This window comes from Grammomys surdaster, unplaced genomic scaffold (assembly GCF_004785775.1).
Source record: "Grammomys surdaster isolate TR1022 unplaced genomic scaffold, NIH_TR_1.0 190, whole genome shotgun sequence".
NCBI classification, from domain to species: Eukaryota; Metazoa; Chordata; class Mammalia; order Rodentia; family Muridae; genus Grammomys; species Grammomys surdaster.
The window spans coordinates 1,169,633-1,183,490 of NW_021604635.1; the positions used below are offsets into that span (position 1 = coordinate 1,169,633).

At 47.0% G+C, this 13,858-nt stretch overlaps 1 protein-coding gene across 3 annotated transcripts in view; it reads right to left on the reverse strand.

Annotated features, from left to right (window-relative positions):
- Positions 1-13,858, reverse strand: part of Scml4 (Scm polycomb group protein like 4) — a 91,918-nt gene that overhangs the window by 5,621 nt on the left and 72,439 nt on the right. For all 3 annotated transcript variants that reach the window (XM_028769027.1, XM_028769026.1, XM_028769028.1), the window contains one exon: positions 5,376-5,666. In XM_028769027.1, coding sequence (XP_028624860.1) covers positions 5,376-5,666 — 291 coding nt within the window. The remainder of the gene's footprint in view (positions 1-5,375; positions 5,667-13,858) is intronic.

The window sequence follows — 13,858 nt, forward strand, 5'->3', positions numbered from 1 at the left end:
GTTTCCTTGTTGGACATGGAAGGGCCCCATGAGGTGGTGTGGCACCAGGCATCTCGCTGAGAAACTGTTAAGGCTCCCTAGAGCCTTTGGAACAGTGATGCCTGCCAGTGAAAGGTGATTTTTTACTCCATTTGAAGACATCTGCACTCAACTCGGGGCTGAAGAAGCCCAGAAATCACAGCTGTCTTCAGGGCCCGCCCACAGGGGCATGGCTGTTAATCAGGGTGGTAATAGACGTCCGGACTACAAAGGCGGGAAGTCTTTAGTTCAAGAATGATTCTGCAGGGATGAGAGCAGAGGTCAAATCTAATTTCCTATACTTGGCAGGAAGGAGAGGAAGTCCAGCCCACTGATAAGATCCTGCCCAGGGTCCTGCAGTCCTTTGAGTAAGGTCAGGAACAGCAGAGGCTGTCTACAGCAGAACAGAGGGCTCCTGGTTCATCTTTGAGGAGAGCATTCTCAGTGATGGCTGTAAGGAACAGACTCTTGAGACGCCTGAGGCAAGTGCTCTCTGTGCTTGTGACTTGGTGTCAGCTGTGGGCATTTCCCCTTTTTCAGAAAGGATGGAAGAGCAGCCAGGCTGGCTCAAGGGTGTTTCTGAGGGGCCTTTCAGTCATACAAGGCAAGGCAGTAGGTAGGCTAAGCCACACCTCGGCAGTTACTCCTCATTCAAAGCACACAAACTCACTCCAGAGAAGGAAAATGGAATTTTCCGGCAGTGGGTTTGTAAAGCTTGTGCGTGTCTGTGCTCACAGAGAAAAATCAACACACCACTGCCTCCCTGCCAGCCAGCCCCGGGGGAAGATGTCATGAAGACAGATGGGTCCAGTCCGGCACAGGAAGAGGCTGCAGGCAGATGTGACAGGTCAACAGGATTGGATGGATTCAACAACTCTTGCTCCTGTGTGGACAGAGAATGCCAGGCACTCGCCATCCACAGCATTCTCTAGCACCGAGAAAGCTGCGCCTGGTCATGTCGCTCCCGTGGGCTGTTAAGCCGTGAAAAGTGAGACCCGGTGGTGAATGGGTACATAATTAAATCTTGTTGCTCCTGAAGCTGAATTCATGGTTAGCAGAAAAATAGACCACTGACAGACTCGGTGCTGAAAAGCAATCCTGCCGCCGCCTTCTGAAGCACAGTGCTGGTACCACATCTGCTGATCTCTTTCCGACTTACGCATCCCCACGAGCACACACATAATTGCCTTTTGCTCATTCATAATTCAGGAGAAACTTTAGCTAACAGAGTGGGAGAGTGGAACAACGGAGTGGTGAGCCAGGAGTCAGAAATCCTGTCCTCCCACATCTGTGCAGACTATGAAGAGTGTGAGGTGCCCAGGCTAGCCAGAAGAACCAGGTGGTTTGAAACCGTGTTGTTTTACATTCTTCCAGTTCCAGCTTTTAAGACATTACAAGGCGACAGAGACCAGAGAGGAAAAACCCTGATCCTTCCTTAGATTTTAATCATAATTTTTTTGTCTGTTTGTTTTGTTTTATTAATCCTTCAAGACAAGCTGACCTGCCAACAGGACAGAAGATGTCCCTAGGGACCAGCAGGCCAGGTTGGGCTGCATTCCTTCTCAGCCAGAAACTGACACTGCTAGCCCCCATCCCCTTCCCAGGAAACAATATGATCTCCACCAGGAGCCTCTAGACACCTGTCCTTCAAAGGGCTCAAATGTCAAGTCTCATTTCATTGGGTTCCATCACACTGGAGCGTTTCCTGACTCCCAAGATGAGGTGGTCCTGCAGCCTCTCCCCCTTCCAACACTGTCCCGCAGCCCCGCCCCTTCCAACACTGTCCCGCAGCCCCGCCCCTTCCAACACTGTCCCGCAGCCCCGCCCCTTCCAACACTCTCATGTTGGCCACATTTTTCAACCTCCAACAGTAATTACAATAACGTGCGAGTTCTCTTTGGAATGGGATCCTTCTGCCTTGCTCACAGCACCAGCCTCAGTTCTGAGAAGAGCCTCTGCCTAGGAAGACTGCCTAGGTGCTCAGTGGACATCTGCAGACCAGAACACCCTAATCTCTTAGTTGACTACTAGCAAAAACTTCTGCCATCTTGGGCAGCGAAAATCAAACAGGATAAGGTTGTAAAGGTCAGAGTTAGCCCCAAAGCTACGCAGTATTCTTCTATGGCATTCAATAAGTATCCAGTAGTTTTAACTCCCTAAATCCCACCACCGCTGGCGGCTCACTCCCTTGCTCAGAAATGTGTGGTTTACAATCACCAAAGCCCCACCTGCCTGACATGGACCCCAAAACCATTCACTGGGATTTCCTGCATCATCCCAGCCCCCCTCCCGTCTATCGAGGAAGCTCTTTCGTGCCGCCGCAGATCCCCGCCCACATGTGAGCCCCCCCCCCCCCCCCCCCCCGTCTCCTGCTCCCTCCAGAATTGTCTCCCTTGCTGACACCATAGCCACAAAGCCAACCCCAGCCCACAGGAAACTTTGGAGCTGCAAGCACAATGTCAGATCTATTTTGCTTTTTGCTCTTAGAGATGCCTGTGGTTGGGAATTCTATTGCATGTGCAGGAAGCTTTGCTATCAGATACCTCTTCACAGCCTTTTATAGCACTGGCTGAGTGTATCTCAGATGAGAAACAGACACTCCCAAATAGTCACCTGAATATCAGCAAACCCCAGAGAACCACATCCCAGGCCGCAGCCCAGAGAGCTGGCAGCCCAGGCACCAACCAGCTCCTGTTGTCAGAGCAGTGGGGAGGTGAGTGAGGATTCACAGAGGAGGGAAAGGCACCTGAGAACCCTGTACATCCTCAGCCCCTCCCACCCTGCGTGCAGCCTGGTGGAGCAGTCCAGACTCTGAGGCTTTAAAAACCACTGTGATTAGTACCTAGGGAGAAAATCCATTTCTAGGTTTCTTCCAGGATTTACGAAATGGGTCAAACACACTAAAGAGAAAGTTTCTGGGTGCCAGTGGTTCTCACCTGGGATGTAATTTCAGAGGCACACCAAGCAGTCCTCTGAGAAAGGGAAGGTTTGACAGAGGCCTGGATGGGGTGGGGTGGGGTGAGGGGCTACAGGCTGGCATGTAGGTTTCTATTACACCACTCAGCTCAGCCTGCTGAGCCTCTGTGCATGCTAAGGACTGCTAGCTAGGGAGACTTGTTTCAAGGAAAGCAAATGTGAAGGCCTTGGTAAAGAGTCGCAGCAGAGCTGGATTCCTGTCCACCTCACACTCTCCTCCATCACCTTACACATCAGAAAGAGCCGCAGGAAGCCCTGCAAGCACAGACCAGAAGTCCCAGAGTAGTTCGGACAGACCAGGCTTTGGAGTTACCCAATCAGTTTGGTTCGACAACTGACAGGCCTCTCAACCCACTATCATCTAGAAATGTATATGGTAACATGTCTTATAAGCAATATATTATAACTTATGAAAAATAGTAATGATAGAAAGTGGTCCATAGTTGGTGCTCACTAAATGACACAAGCCCCCTTTGCTTGACTGTCAGGGAGTCAAATATAAATGAGACTCTCACAAGATTGACGTCATGGTCCCCCTACTGTGGCAGGACAGAGTAATACTTAGGGAATGAAGTGCTGTGGTGGGGGTGGGGGTGGGGGAACGGAGAATACAAACATTCTTACAAGGAGGGGCTGCTCAGACCATCAGTTGCTGGCAGAACGCCTCTTTCCCTGTTTCTTTATAACGGGGTCCCCAATTTCCACTTGGAATTAAAATCACCTTTCCTAGTTTCCCTTGCAGCTAGTGGCCAGGTAACTCAATTCTAGAAAAGGAGGTGTAGCAGAAACGGGAAGTTCTTTCAGAGACCAGAGACACGGCCCTCTGTCTGACTAGCTTGTTCTGGTCTAGGTAATTTGCATTTTCCCCCTTTTAGCGGCCTGCAGAGACACTGTCAATGGAATACTTACACGGAAGACTGCCTGCAGCTAAAAAGAATGAATAATTTCATTTTTCTGCCTTTTGGAGCTATGTCTCCTTTAAGGGGTGTCTGCTGATCTTTCTACCCTTGGCGAGCAGAGGCCCTTCTGGGATGGGGGAAGCTGTTGAGGAAGTATTGAATTATACAAAACAGCTTTCAGGAGTGATTTGTGGCAGCCACTGGCAAAGGCATCCACACCTAGAGAAGAGATGTAGCTTTGCCAAAGTGCACACAACCGGCCCAGCGGGCAGTGTCAGAGTGAAGATTCCCTGAGTCTGGCCTGGAGTCCCCATCAGCATTTCCAGCTGTAGAGAGAGGCTATGGTCTTCTGAGGGATGTGCTCATGGGATCTATAGTATTCGAGTTAATTAACCACTTACTATGCCGTAGGTTTTCTACTAAATATAAACTTATTTAACCTTCCTCCTGAGTCTATGAGGAAGAGGTTGCTCGTACTACAATTTCAATTTCTCAGGGAAGGAAACAGAAGCACAGAGAAGCCAGGACTTAAAAAGGGTCACAGTCAGCAGACAGCTAATCCAGAATCCTAGGCTGTGCCATCTACAAAGTTATCCACTCTGCTCTATGGCTGCCAATCCATAAAAGAAAAGTTTGCCAGTGTCGCCGTGAAGCAGGGGTGTCCGATCCTTTAACATAGTGATACGATGGCAGATGACACGTGCTGTACTAAATTCATGCCACTCTGGGTTAGAGACAGTCCACAGGCTGCAGACTGGACACAGCCATCGTAAAGTATCCATTGGAATGACCTCCACACTATCCCTAGAACTATTCCTGTCTCCCTCTGAACACTTTCATGTAGCATGTTTCTCTTGTGCAGGAGACACGAGGCCCTAATGACAGGCATGGAAGCACTTCGTGTCTTTTTTGCTTTCTCCAGAGACCTCTAGTCACAGATGAATGAATCATCTATCATGCAAAAGACAATCTTTTGCCCAAGTCCGCGGCTGCCTCCTTCTGGGCACAGAGTTGGGCTCCTTTGCAGTTAAGTGGGATCTAATGATCCAGCTTTGCCAATGGATTATGATTGATAGCTATGCCCATCTCTTCCTGGGCATCATAGCACCACCCCTATCCTGTCCACTAGATGCAGGGGTGTAAAGACAGACAGACAGGTAGAGACACAAGAGAAACAGAGCAGGGTCCCTGAACTGAGGTGGAACATCCACTTTGGACTCTTGAACTAATCTGTCTTTGCGCCGTGGACATTTTGGAGTCTACTAGGTATTCCTAACCTAATATGTCCTTTTTTTTTTTAACTTATGATCAGAAGTTGAGATTGGTTGCCTATAAGAATAATAAAACTCAAGGGGGTTGTGGAAAGTTCTACTTTCCCAGGGTGTCATGTTCAAATCACTATAACCTCTCCTTGTACAGTGTTCCCCGGGCAAGCATAGAGGCCACCAAGGCCCCAGGAAGCCAGGGTGTGCATTACATTACCACATCTGTTTCCTTCGATGGCTGTTCCATTCCTCTTGGGGCTGGAGGCCAGGAGCCTCAGTCCAGGTGTGGATGAACCTCCAGAGGGCACAGGGTTGGTACGGGAACCACTGGTGGTGGTGGCAGGGCCTCCGGCAAGGTGGCCGTCTCCAGAGCTTGGTCTCTTGTAGTACAGTGAGGAAGAGTGGGTCACGGAGCCCCTGTGGCTGAAGGCAGCGGAGGAGGCATCTATGGTGTAGCGGTTCATGCCAACTGCGCTTACCAGACACTCTTCAGCAGTGGGTACCTTGGCTAAAAAGGGATGCAGAGAGTGGACGTGAGAGAAGCCCAGGGAGCTCCCCACGCCTCTGTCCTGACAAACCCTGCTCTGACATGGTCCTATTTCCAGTAAGCATGGGCAAAGAGAGAACATGAGCACAAAGAATAGTTCTGAACAGCACCAGTAGCAGATTGGGACCTCGTCTCACCAGGGAGGAACCAAGAGATGGCCTCTGCCATGTATAGAAAGCCTAGGGGCCATCTGGAAATGGCCCAAATCACTGAAAATAAATTAATCCAATCCAAACCAGACCAAGCCAAAAAACACTAGTTCTGTTTGTGAGCTGTATATGTGACCAAATGTGTGTGTGTGCATGTGTGTGTGTGTGTGTGTGTGTGTAAAGGTCCAGATATAACAGAGATAAAAATAAAGAGGATATTATTCTTCTTCACTCCCCACCCAGTCAAAACCACCAATAATTTAATCAAGTATGAAATATCATCAAAACAGATCCTGATATCTCCAAAAAAACACAATCTATTAAAAAAAAAAAAAAGTGGTCCAGGATCGGCAATGAAGAAGCATATTTAGGACCAGTAGACCCTGACACCTTCGCCATGTCTCCGTTCCTCCTGTGGGAAGATACTGAAAAACTAAGATTTGATATTTTTAGAGTAAGTGGCAGGTCCCACTCCTGGGGATTTCATGGAGACTGCCTGGAAACAAAAGCCACCAAGATGTAAGATTAAGCAGGGCAGTGGTGGCGCACTCCTTTAATCCCAGCACTTGGGAGATAGAGGCAGGCAGATTTCTGAGTTCGAGGCCAGCCTGGTCTACAGTGTGAGTTCCAGGACAGCCAGGGCAACACAGAGAAACCTTGCCTAGAAAAACAAAAAAAAAAAAAGACTAAGGCAGAAACTTAGAGGTAAATTTTGTAGGTGCAAAAATCTTTTCTTTTAGGGTTGGAGAGATGGCCCAGCAGTAAAGAGCACTGGCTGCTCTTCCCAGAGCATCTTGGTTCAATTCCCGGCAACCACATGTTAGCTCACAACTGTCTGTAGCTCCAGTTCCAAGAGATCTAACACCCTCTTCTGACCTCTGCAGGCACCGGGCATGCATGTGGTGCACAGACATACATGCAGGCAAATAACGCACATACATAAAATAAAATAAAAACCTTTATATTGTGAAGGATGAAAATTTTTGTATTAATAACCATTCGCCTTAAGACATTAAAAACTGAGCAGATAAAATTTACAACAAATGTATAAAGATTTGAGCAGAAGTCAATCCAATAGAAAAACACTAGGAAGAAAAAAAGACAAAAAAAAGTTGGCTCTTTGGCCACACTAATAAAGTTGACAAATCTTTAAATGTCTTGACAAAAGTATAGACAACTCAGATCACTAGATTCATAAATAAAAAGATATTTCTCTCAACCTTACAGGAATAAGAAAAATTAAAGTATGCTGTTGAGGGTTGGTCTGTGCATTCAAATGCTAACTACTGGTCTGGATGCCAACAAGGAGATAGACTGTCTCCACCAAGAGATATTATGTAGACCCTGCTCCCCTTTTAAAGTTAATAAAAGGCCAGAGCCTGTGATTGGGCAGTAGGGAGAGAAAGGCAGGACTTGAGGTTTGAGCGAAGCTGGACCATGAGCCGGGAGAGACATCAAGTAACAAGGACATACTGCTGGGACGTAAGTTAGAATATCTCTAAGCCTGCACAGTCTAAGCTTCCAGCTGTAAATAAAATACCTGGATTGTGTGTCTTTTATAGGGGCTTGATAAAATAAGTAATTCTTTTTATAGTATGCTACAAATGATTGTAAATTATTAGGTACTTTGAATGAAACCAGCAAATTACTGGAGCTGACTCAATGATAATCTGTGTGGTATAGACCTGCAACAGATTGAATTAGCCATTTAAAAAGTATCCACAAAGAAAGAGAAGACATAGATGATTTGTAGGCAAACTCTACCAAAAATTTCAAGAAAAAAAAATACAGATTCTTCACAAATTATTCCAACAAAATAATAAAAGAGGAGAGAATGCTTTTCCAACTCGTTCTGTAAAGCTGGTATCACTTTGATACCAAATCCAGACAGATACCATAGGAAAAAGGAGAAGTAGAGGTAACCGTCTCCTGTCCATACAGAAACAGAAGTCCTTTGCCCAATACTGATGAGACTGAACCTGATGGAATCCAGAAAGAGTTAGCCCAACCAAGGAGGAATTGAGAGGTAATTTAACATCCCAAAATAAGTTAATAGACCATATTGATAGAATACAAAGGCCCAAAGACTACATGATCGATCATCTCAATAGACACAGAAGAGCGTCTGACAAAACCTTATACCTTTTCATGATATAGATCAGTCAATAAGCCTGGACAGAGGGGACTTCCTCAAAGGATCCTGTGACATCACAGTTCATAGGAAAAGATTGGATGCTGCTCCCTGTGGTCAGCCACAGCGGCTTTGTGCTGGAGGTTTCAGCTATGGCGATTTGATAAGAAAAAGCCAGGGTTGTCTTCCAGATTGGAAAAGGAAGTAAAATGACCCCTGTACATAAGGAAGTCCTAAAGAACCCAGTTTTTAAATTACTAGAACCAATAAATTATCAGCAAGATTGCAAGGTGCAAAAATCAACACACCAACATTTCAATTGTATATACTCACACCAAACAACCTGAAATGAACTCAAGAAAGTGACGCCATACAATCTGACTAAAAACAGTGAAACACTTAAAAACAAATTGATCAGAAAAAAAAAAATCTCAATTTATAACCTGGAAAATATACAGCACTGTTGAAAGGAAATATAAATGAATAGAAAAAATACCATCTTTATAGTTTTTTGGTATAATCATTAAAGTGGCAACACACTAAAATTGTTCAACAAAATCAGCACAATCCCTGTCAGAATCTTGGCTAGTTTCTCTATTGTATTGTTCTAAAACTCGTGGAATTATAAAAGATTAGAGGAATAAAAATAAAAGTAGAGACTTTACAGGGTCACAACATCAAACATAACAACCAAGAGATGGTAACCATAACTGATGTGTTTATAAAAGGATAAAGAGATAAAGAGAGTCTGTCCTGTGGGTGTGTGGAGAGGTGTGGGGGAAGGGGATGTCTCAGCGGGCCGGCTGAGGCATCTCTTCCCCCTGAGGGACCAGTCACACACCGGTATAGTATAGAGTTTATTCAGGGCATGGGGAGGAGAGCCAGGAGGGTAGTAGAGGCAGAGAGAGAGGGGGGGGGGAGAGGGGGGGAAGAGAAGCAGAGGCTGGCCATCAGCACATGGAGAGAGGGGGAAGGGAAGGGGGAAGAGGTGAGGGGACATAGGGATCAAGAGAACACAAGCAAGAGATCAAGAGAGAGAGGGAGGAGGAGGAGGCAAGCATCCCCTTTTATAGTGGGCAGGCCTACCTGGCTGTTGCCAGGTAACTGTGGGGGTGGAGTTTAGACAGAAAGCAAACCATAACAGCACAGTTCTGTGGGGGATGGACATTTGGAGGAATGAAGCTGAACTCAGAGCCCAGAAACAAACCCATTTATCTGCATGCAATAGTTTGTCAACTAAGACCCGTTAGTGAGGAAGGAAAGAAGTCTTTCAACAGATGAGGCTTAGAAATCCAACCACACAAGAAACAATGCAATTTGGCCTTTCTTTACCTTACAGGAAAAATTAAAATGAATTTTAAAATCCCCTTAAGAGGAAATGTAAGAGGACAAAAACATTTCCTCCTTTGTACATTTCCATTTGTACACTGGAAAAGTATTCTTACGATCGGCCTGATCCAGGTGGCACGTGCCTCTCCAATCCTGGATCTCAGGAGACAGAGGCAGGTGGGTTACTGTAGGTCCCAGGCCAGCCAGTGCTACACAGTGGGAACCTGCTAAGTAGACAAACAAATAAGTAAATTTGATGCGTGAGCCACAAAAGCCACAGCAACCAAATTCTGGACTTCATCAAAATTGAAGACTTGTACTTTTCGAAAACACTACCCCCCCCAAAAAAAAAATAAAAACCCAAAAAACCAAAGCCACAGTCAGGAGAGAATTCTCCTCTAACAAGGAACTGACTCTAGGCTGCATCTAACAACTCAGCCATGAAAAGACAGCTCCCCCAACAGATGCTGCAGAGAAATCAGAGCTTTCATGTACTGCTGATGGCTCAGCCACTTCGGAAAACAGACACGTAAGAGAACTGTCACATGACTCTGAAACTGTACTCCTGGGGGTGGACACAAAGGGAACATTTGTCTATACAAAACTTGTGCACCAGTGTTAGTGTGCCCCTTTGAAAGAGTCCTCACTCCAATGGCGTCTCACCAGGTAATAGATCCTCTCAGCAAAGACCTCATTTCTAACTAAGGACCCATTCACAGAACCTAGGGCTAGGACATAAACATACAATGGGAGGACATGGTTTGGTTGAGGACGAGTAAACGGGTTTTGTTGGTGGTGTACTTTAAGATAGAATCTCACTCAGTAGCTCGGGCTAGCCTGGCACTCACAGTGTAGCCCAGGTTGGCATTGAACTTACAGCAATTGTGATAAGTGCTGAGATTACAGGTATAAGTAAAAACACATGACTTAATTATTTTTTTTTAATTTTTCTTTTTCTTTTTTTGTTTGTTTGTTTTTGATTTTTTTTTTTTCGAGACAGGGTTTCTCTGTGTAGTCCTGGCTGTCCTGGAACTCACTCTGTAGACCAGGCTGGCCTCGAACTCAGAAATCCGCCTGCCTCTGCCTCCCAAGTGCTGGGGTTAAAGGCGCGCGCCACCACTGCCCGGCATGGCTTAATTCTTAATAGACATTTATTTTAATATATACCCATAAAATAAAATTAGCAAATTAAACAATCATATCCTTAATGAAAGTCCTGCTAGAAAGGAGTGAGTCTGTTGAAAGGGACATCTCGAGTCAACAGTCTATAGGTATTATCCAGACATTGTAAAAAAAATTGGCAAGGTGCCATGTTAGCATTGAGACCACGCTGAGCCAGAGTCAATCTTCATCTTCTATAGTAACTGAGCCTCGGACTGAAAAGCGTTCCCAGGACCCCGGAGAGATGGCTCAGTGGTTTAAGAATCTGTACTGCTCTTGCAGAAGACCCGAGTTCAGTTCCCAGCACCCACACTGGATGGGTTTAGAACAGAGCCTTACACAACTGCCTGCAATGTTAGCTCCAGGGGAATCTTATGCCCTCTTCTGGCTGCTGTTGGTACTGCACCCCGTGCACAAAGCCACAAACATAATACATAAATACAAAGGAACTAAAGTAAAAACTTCACCAAGGAATCTTACAGTCTCCCCCAAAGCTGGGCTACTGTGCTAAAAATTTATCGATTGAAGTTTCTCTCTTACATCTAAATTTAATTCTTTTTGCTTTAATATAAAACATGACTGCTGGATACATAGTGGATACTCTTTTTTCTATTAGAAACCATGAAGTCATCAAACAGACAGGGAGATGGGTTACAGGTGTGCAGAACTTGGACCCTACGAACTTAACTGCACTTAACAAAGGAAGACCGTTTTACCAGCAGGGAGAACTACTTTCAGTTTTGCGGCAGACCACAGTGTGAACAGCAGATGGGGCCAGCAGACCTGGAATCATCCAGAACACGTCTCCTCGGAGACTTCACCTTCCTTCCACACAGCCCTGGAAAACCACAGGCCTGGCAGGAAACATAGCCGGTGTCTGTTCTCTCCTGGACCCTCACAAAGCTCCTGCTCATCTGAAATAAACTGTCTGTCCACAGGGAAAGAATCCAGCCTGGGACTGTGGAAAGGGCCAGCTGGGCAAAGGCAGGCCTCAGGCACCTTGCAAGTCCCTTGTGTCTCATCCTACGGCCCAGAGAAACCACTTGTAAATCATTCCGTGTCTCCTTCAGAGAGAACAATACCCTGCTTTCTGCACACCCACAAGAGCTTGCTACAGCTTAGCGGCAAGCGCATGCGCAGCGCATGCATACACATGGGGTGGGGGGCTTTGGGTGTCTGGGGGACTTTCTGGATAGCTTTGTGTTTCTTTTTCACCATTGTGGATGTTTGTGTTTGTGGAATGCGGTTTCCTCCACTGCTGGGTATAAACGCCTGTGCAAAGATGAAAGCAAAGAAAGACATCTCCAGAAAAGAAGGAGCCTCCTGTCTTAAGTTTTTCCATTTGAGGAAAAAAGTTCCTCCCTTCCTCTGTTTGCCCCTGGTCTGGGGTTACAGTGGGAATGAGGGGGGCCTTCCAGGACCCCTGTGGGCAAGCCACTCACCCCACTGTCCTGGAGAACTCCAAAGGGGGGAAGCAGCAGAAGAAAGAGGGACAAGAAGGAGAGAGCTAAGAGACAAAGGAAGAGAGTTTCTAAGCAAGGAGCCCCGTGTGCAAAACGCAGCGCAGCAGAGCAAGCTTAGCCTGTGCAGAGAGCCAGAGAGCCGGAGAGCCGGGCTTGATCCTCGGTTTTACTCAGTGGATCAAAGCCGTGCTTTACTAGTATTGTCTAATGAAGGCTTGAGATGCAGCAAGATAACCACCCGCAAAACCCTTCTCACACAATACCTCTTTACCCAGTGATGCCCAGACTCCAAACTAATATGTTATTCCACTCCCCAGCCTACCACACCACGCAAACATGCCATATCACATGTGCAAGCACTCTCTCTCTCTCTCTCTCTCGCACACTCGCGCGCACACACACACACACACACACACACACACACACACCTTATTTCTCCCACATCAATCATAACTTCCCAGTTGAGGGAGCAGCTGTACAGAATGAGCCCTTGGCAGAGTCATTAATGCTAGCTTCCCCCAGGCTGAACGCCATGGCCCTTCTTGTGGATGGTCCGGCCCTTTGCGGGTCTGCCTAGTTCTTGGGCAGGGTTCCAAGGGTTTAGCGAGAACAGCTTGGCCTGCCTACGCCAAGAGCTGGCAGAACTTCAGTCTCAAAGGCCAGAGAAGGAAACGCTGGACTGAAACCCGCCAGGCACAGCTTCCGAGAACTCTGAAACACTTAGCAGGGAGGCCGAGGCAGGGAGCAGCTCCTAGAGAGAAAAGCCTGGAGTCCCAGAGCACAGAGCAGGAAACCTCAGTGGGGAAGCTGGAGGCAGGAAGGGAAGGGCCGGGGATCCCACTTCTCTTGCCCAGACATAGGTGCCTCTCATCCTACCTGGGTGCAGAGTCCGTGCTCCTGACAGTTTACCCCACACTCCTGGGGGCTGCAGCTCCCAGCACGTGCCAGCTGCTGTGGGACCCTGTGTCTCCTAAGGAACTCAGAGGTCGCAAATAGCCACCCTTCCTCTGCAGCTTTTGAGGAGGCTTTGGTCGCAGCTCTTCTGTTCCCAGGCTCAGTCCCGCCCATGTTCTTACAGATAAGCAATTCTCCCTTAGGGCCTCAGTGGCCCGTGCCTTGGCTTCGTGGTTCAAAGGGCACCGGGCCACACCACCTATGGGTGGAGCATTTCATTCGCTTCAATTACATTTTCCATTAACTTAGTCTCTGGCCAGTATAGATTTTTCTTCCCTTAGCTTGCCCCCAGCTCCATCCCTCAGCCCGAGGACCAATCTTGACTCCTCTCTGGTCCACTGTAGCGCATTTACGATTCCCTGTCTCTAATGAGAGGCCCATAATCAGCCATCATTTTAATGCCTGACACCTGCATTTCTTTCTTTCTCCCACATGTTTCTGCTTTGCCTGAGACTATTCTAAGCTATGGGTTGATTTTCCTCTCTTGGAAACTTGGACCAAAGACAGTTTTGACTGAAGTCAGCTGTTTAGAATAACGAGTTGCCGTTGGGCCTCCAGAGGACCGCAGGCTCAGGATCACCTTCCCTGGGATCCAGCAGTTCTGGCGAGCCTCTATCCCAAAGCACGTGGGAAACCCAAGCGAGCAGAGAGGGCAGCGATGAGGGGCAGTCTGAGGACTCCGAGTCCTCAACAGTCGCAGGTGTTTTGCCCTTTTCTAAATTTGGGGGGCTGGAAAGTTGGGTTCAGTCAACAAAGTGCTTTGCTCACAAGTGTGAGGACATGAGTCAGAATCCTAGAACTTCTGTATTTACACTCACAACTCTCTCCACATACAAAGGCACACACATTACACTAACACACAAACACACACACATGTAAACATGCACATAAACACACTGTTACACACTCACACACAAACACACACGTAGATGCACACACACAGAAACACACTACACACACTTGTAC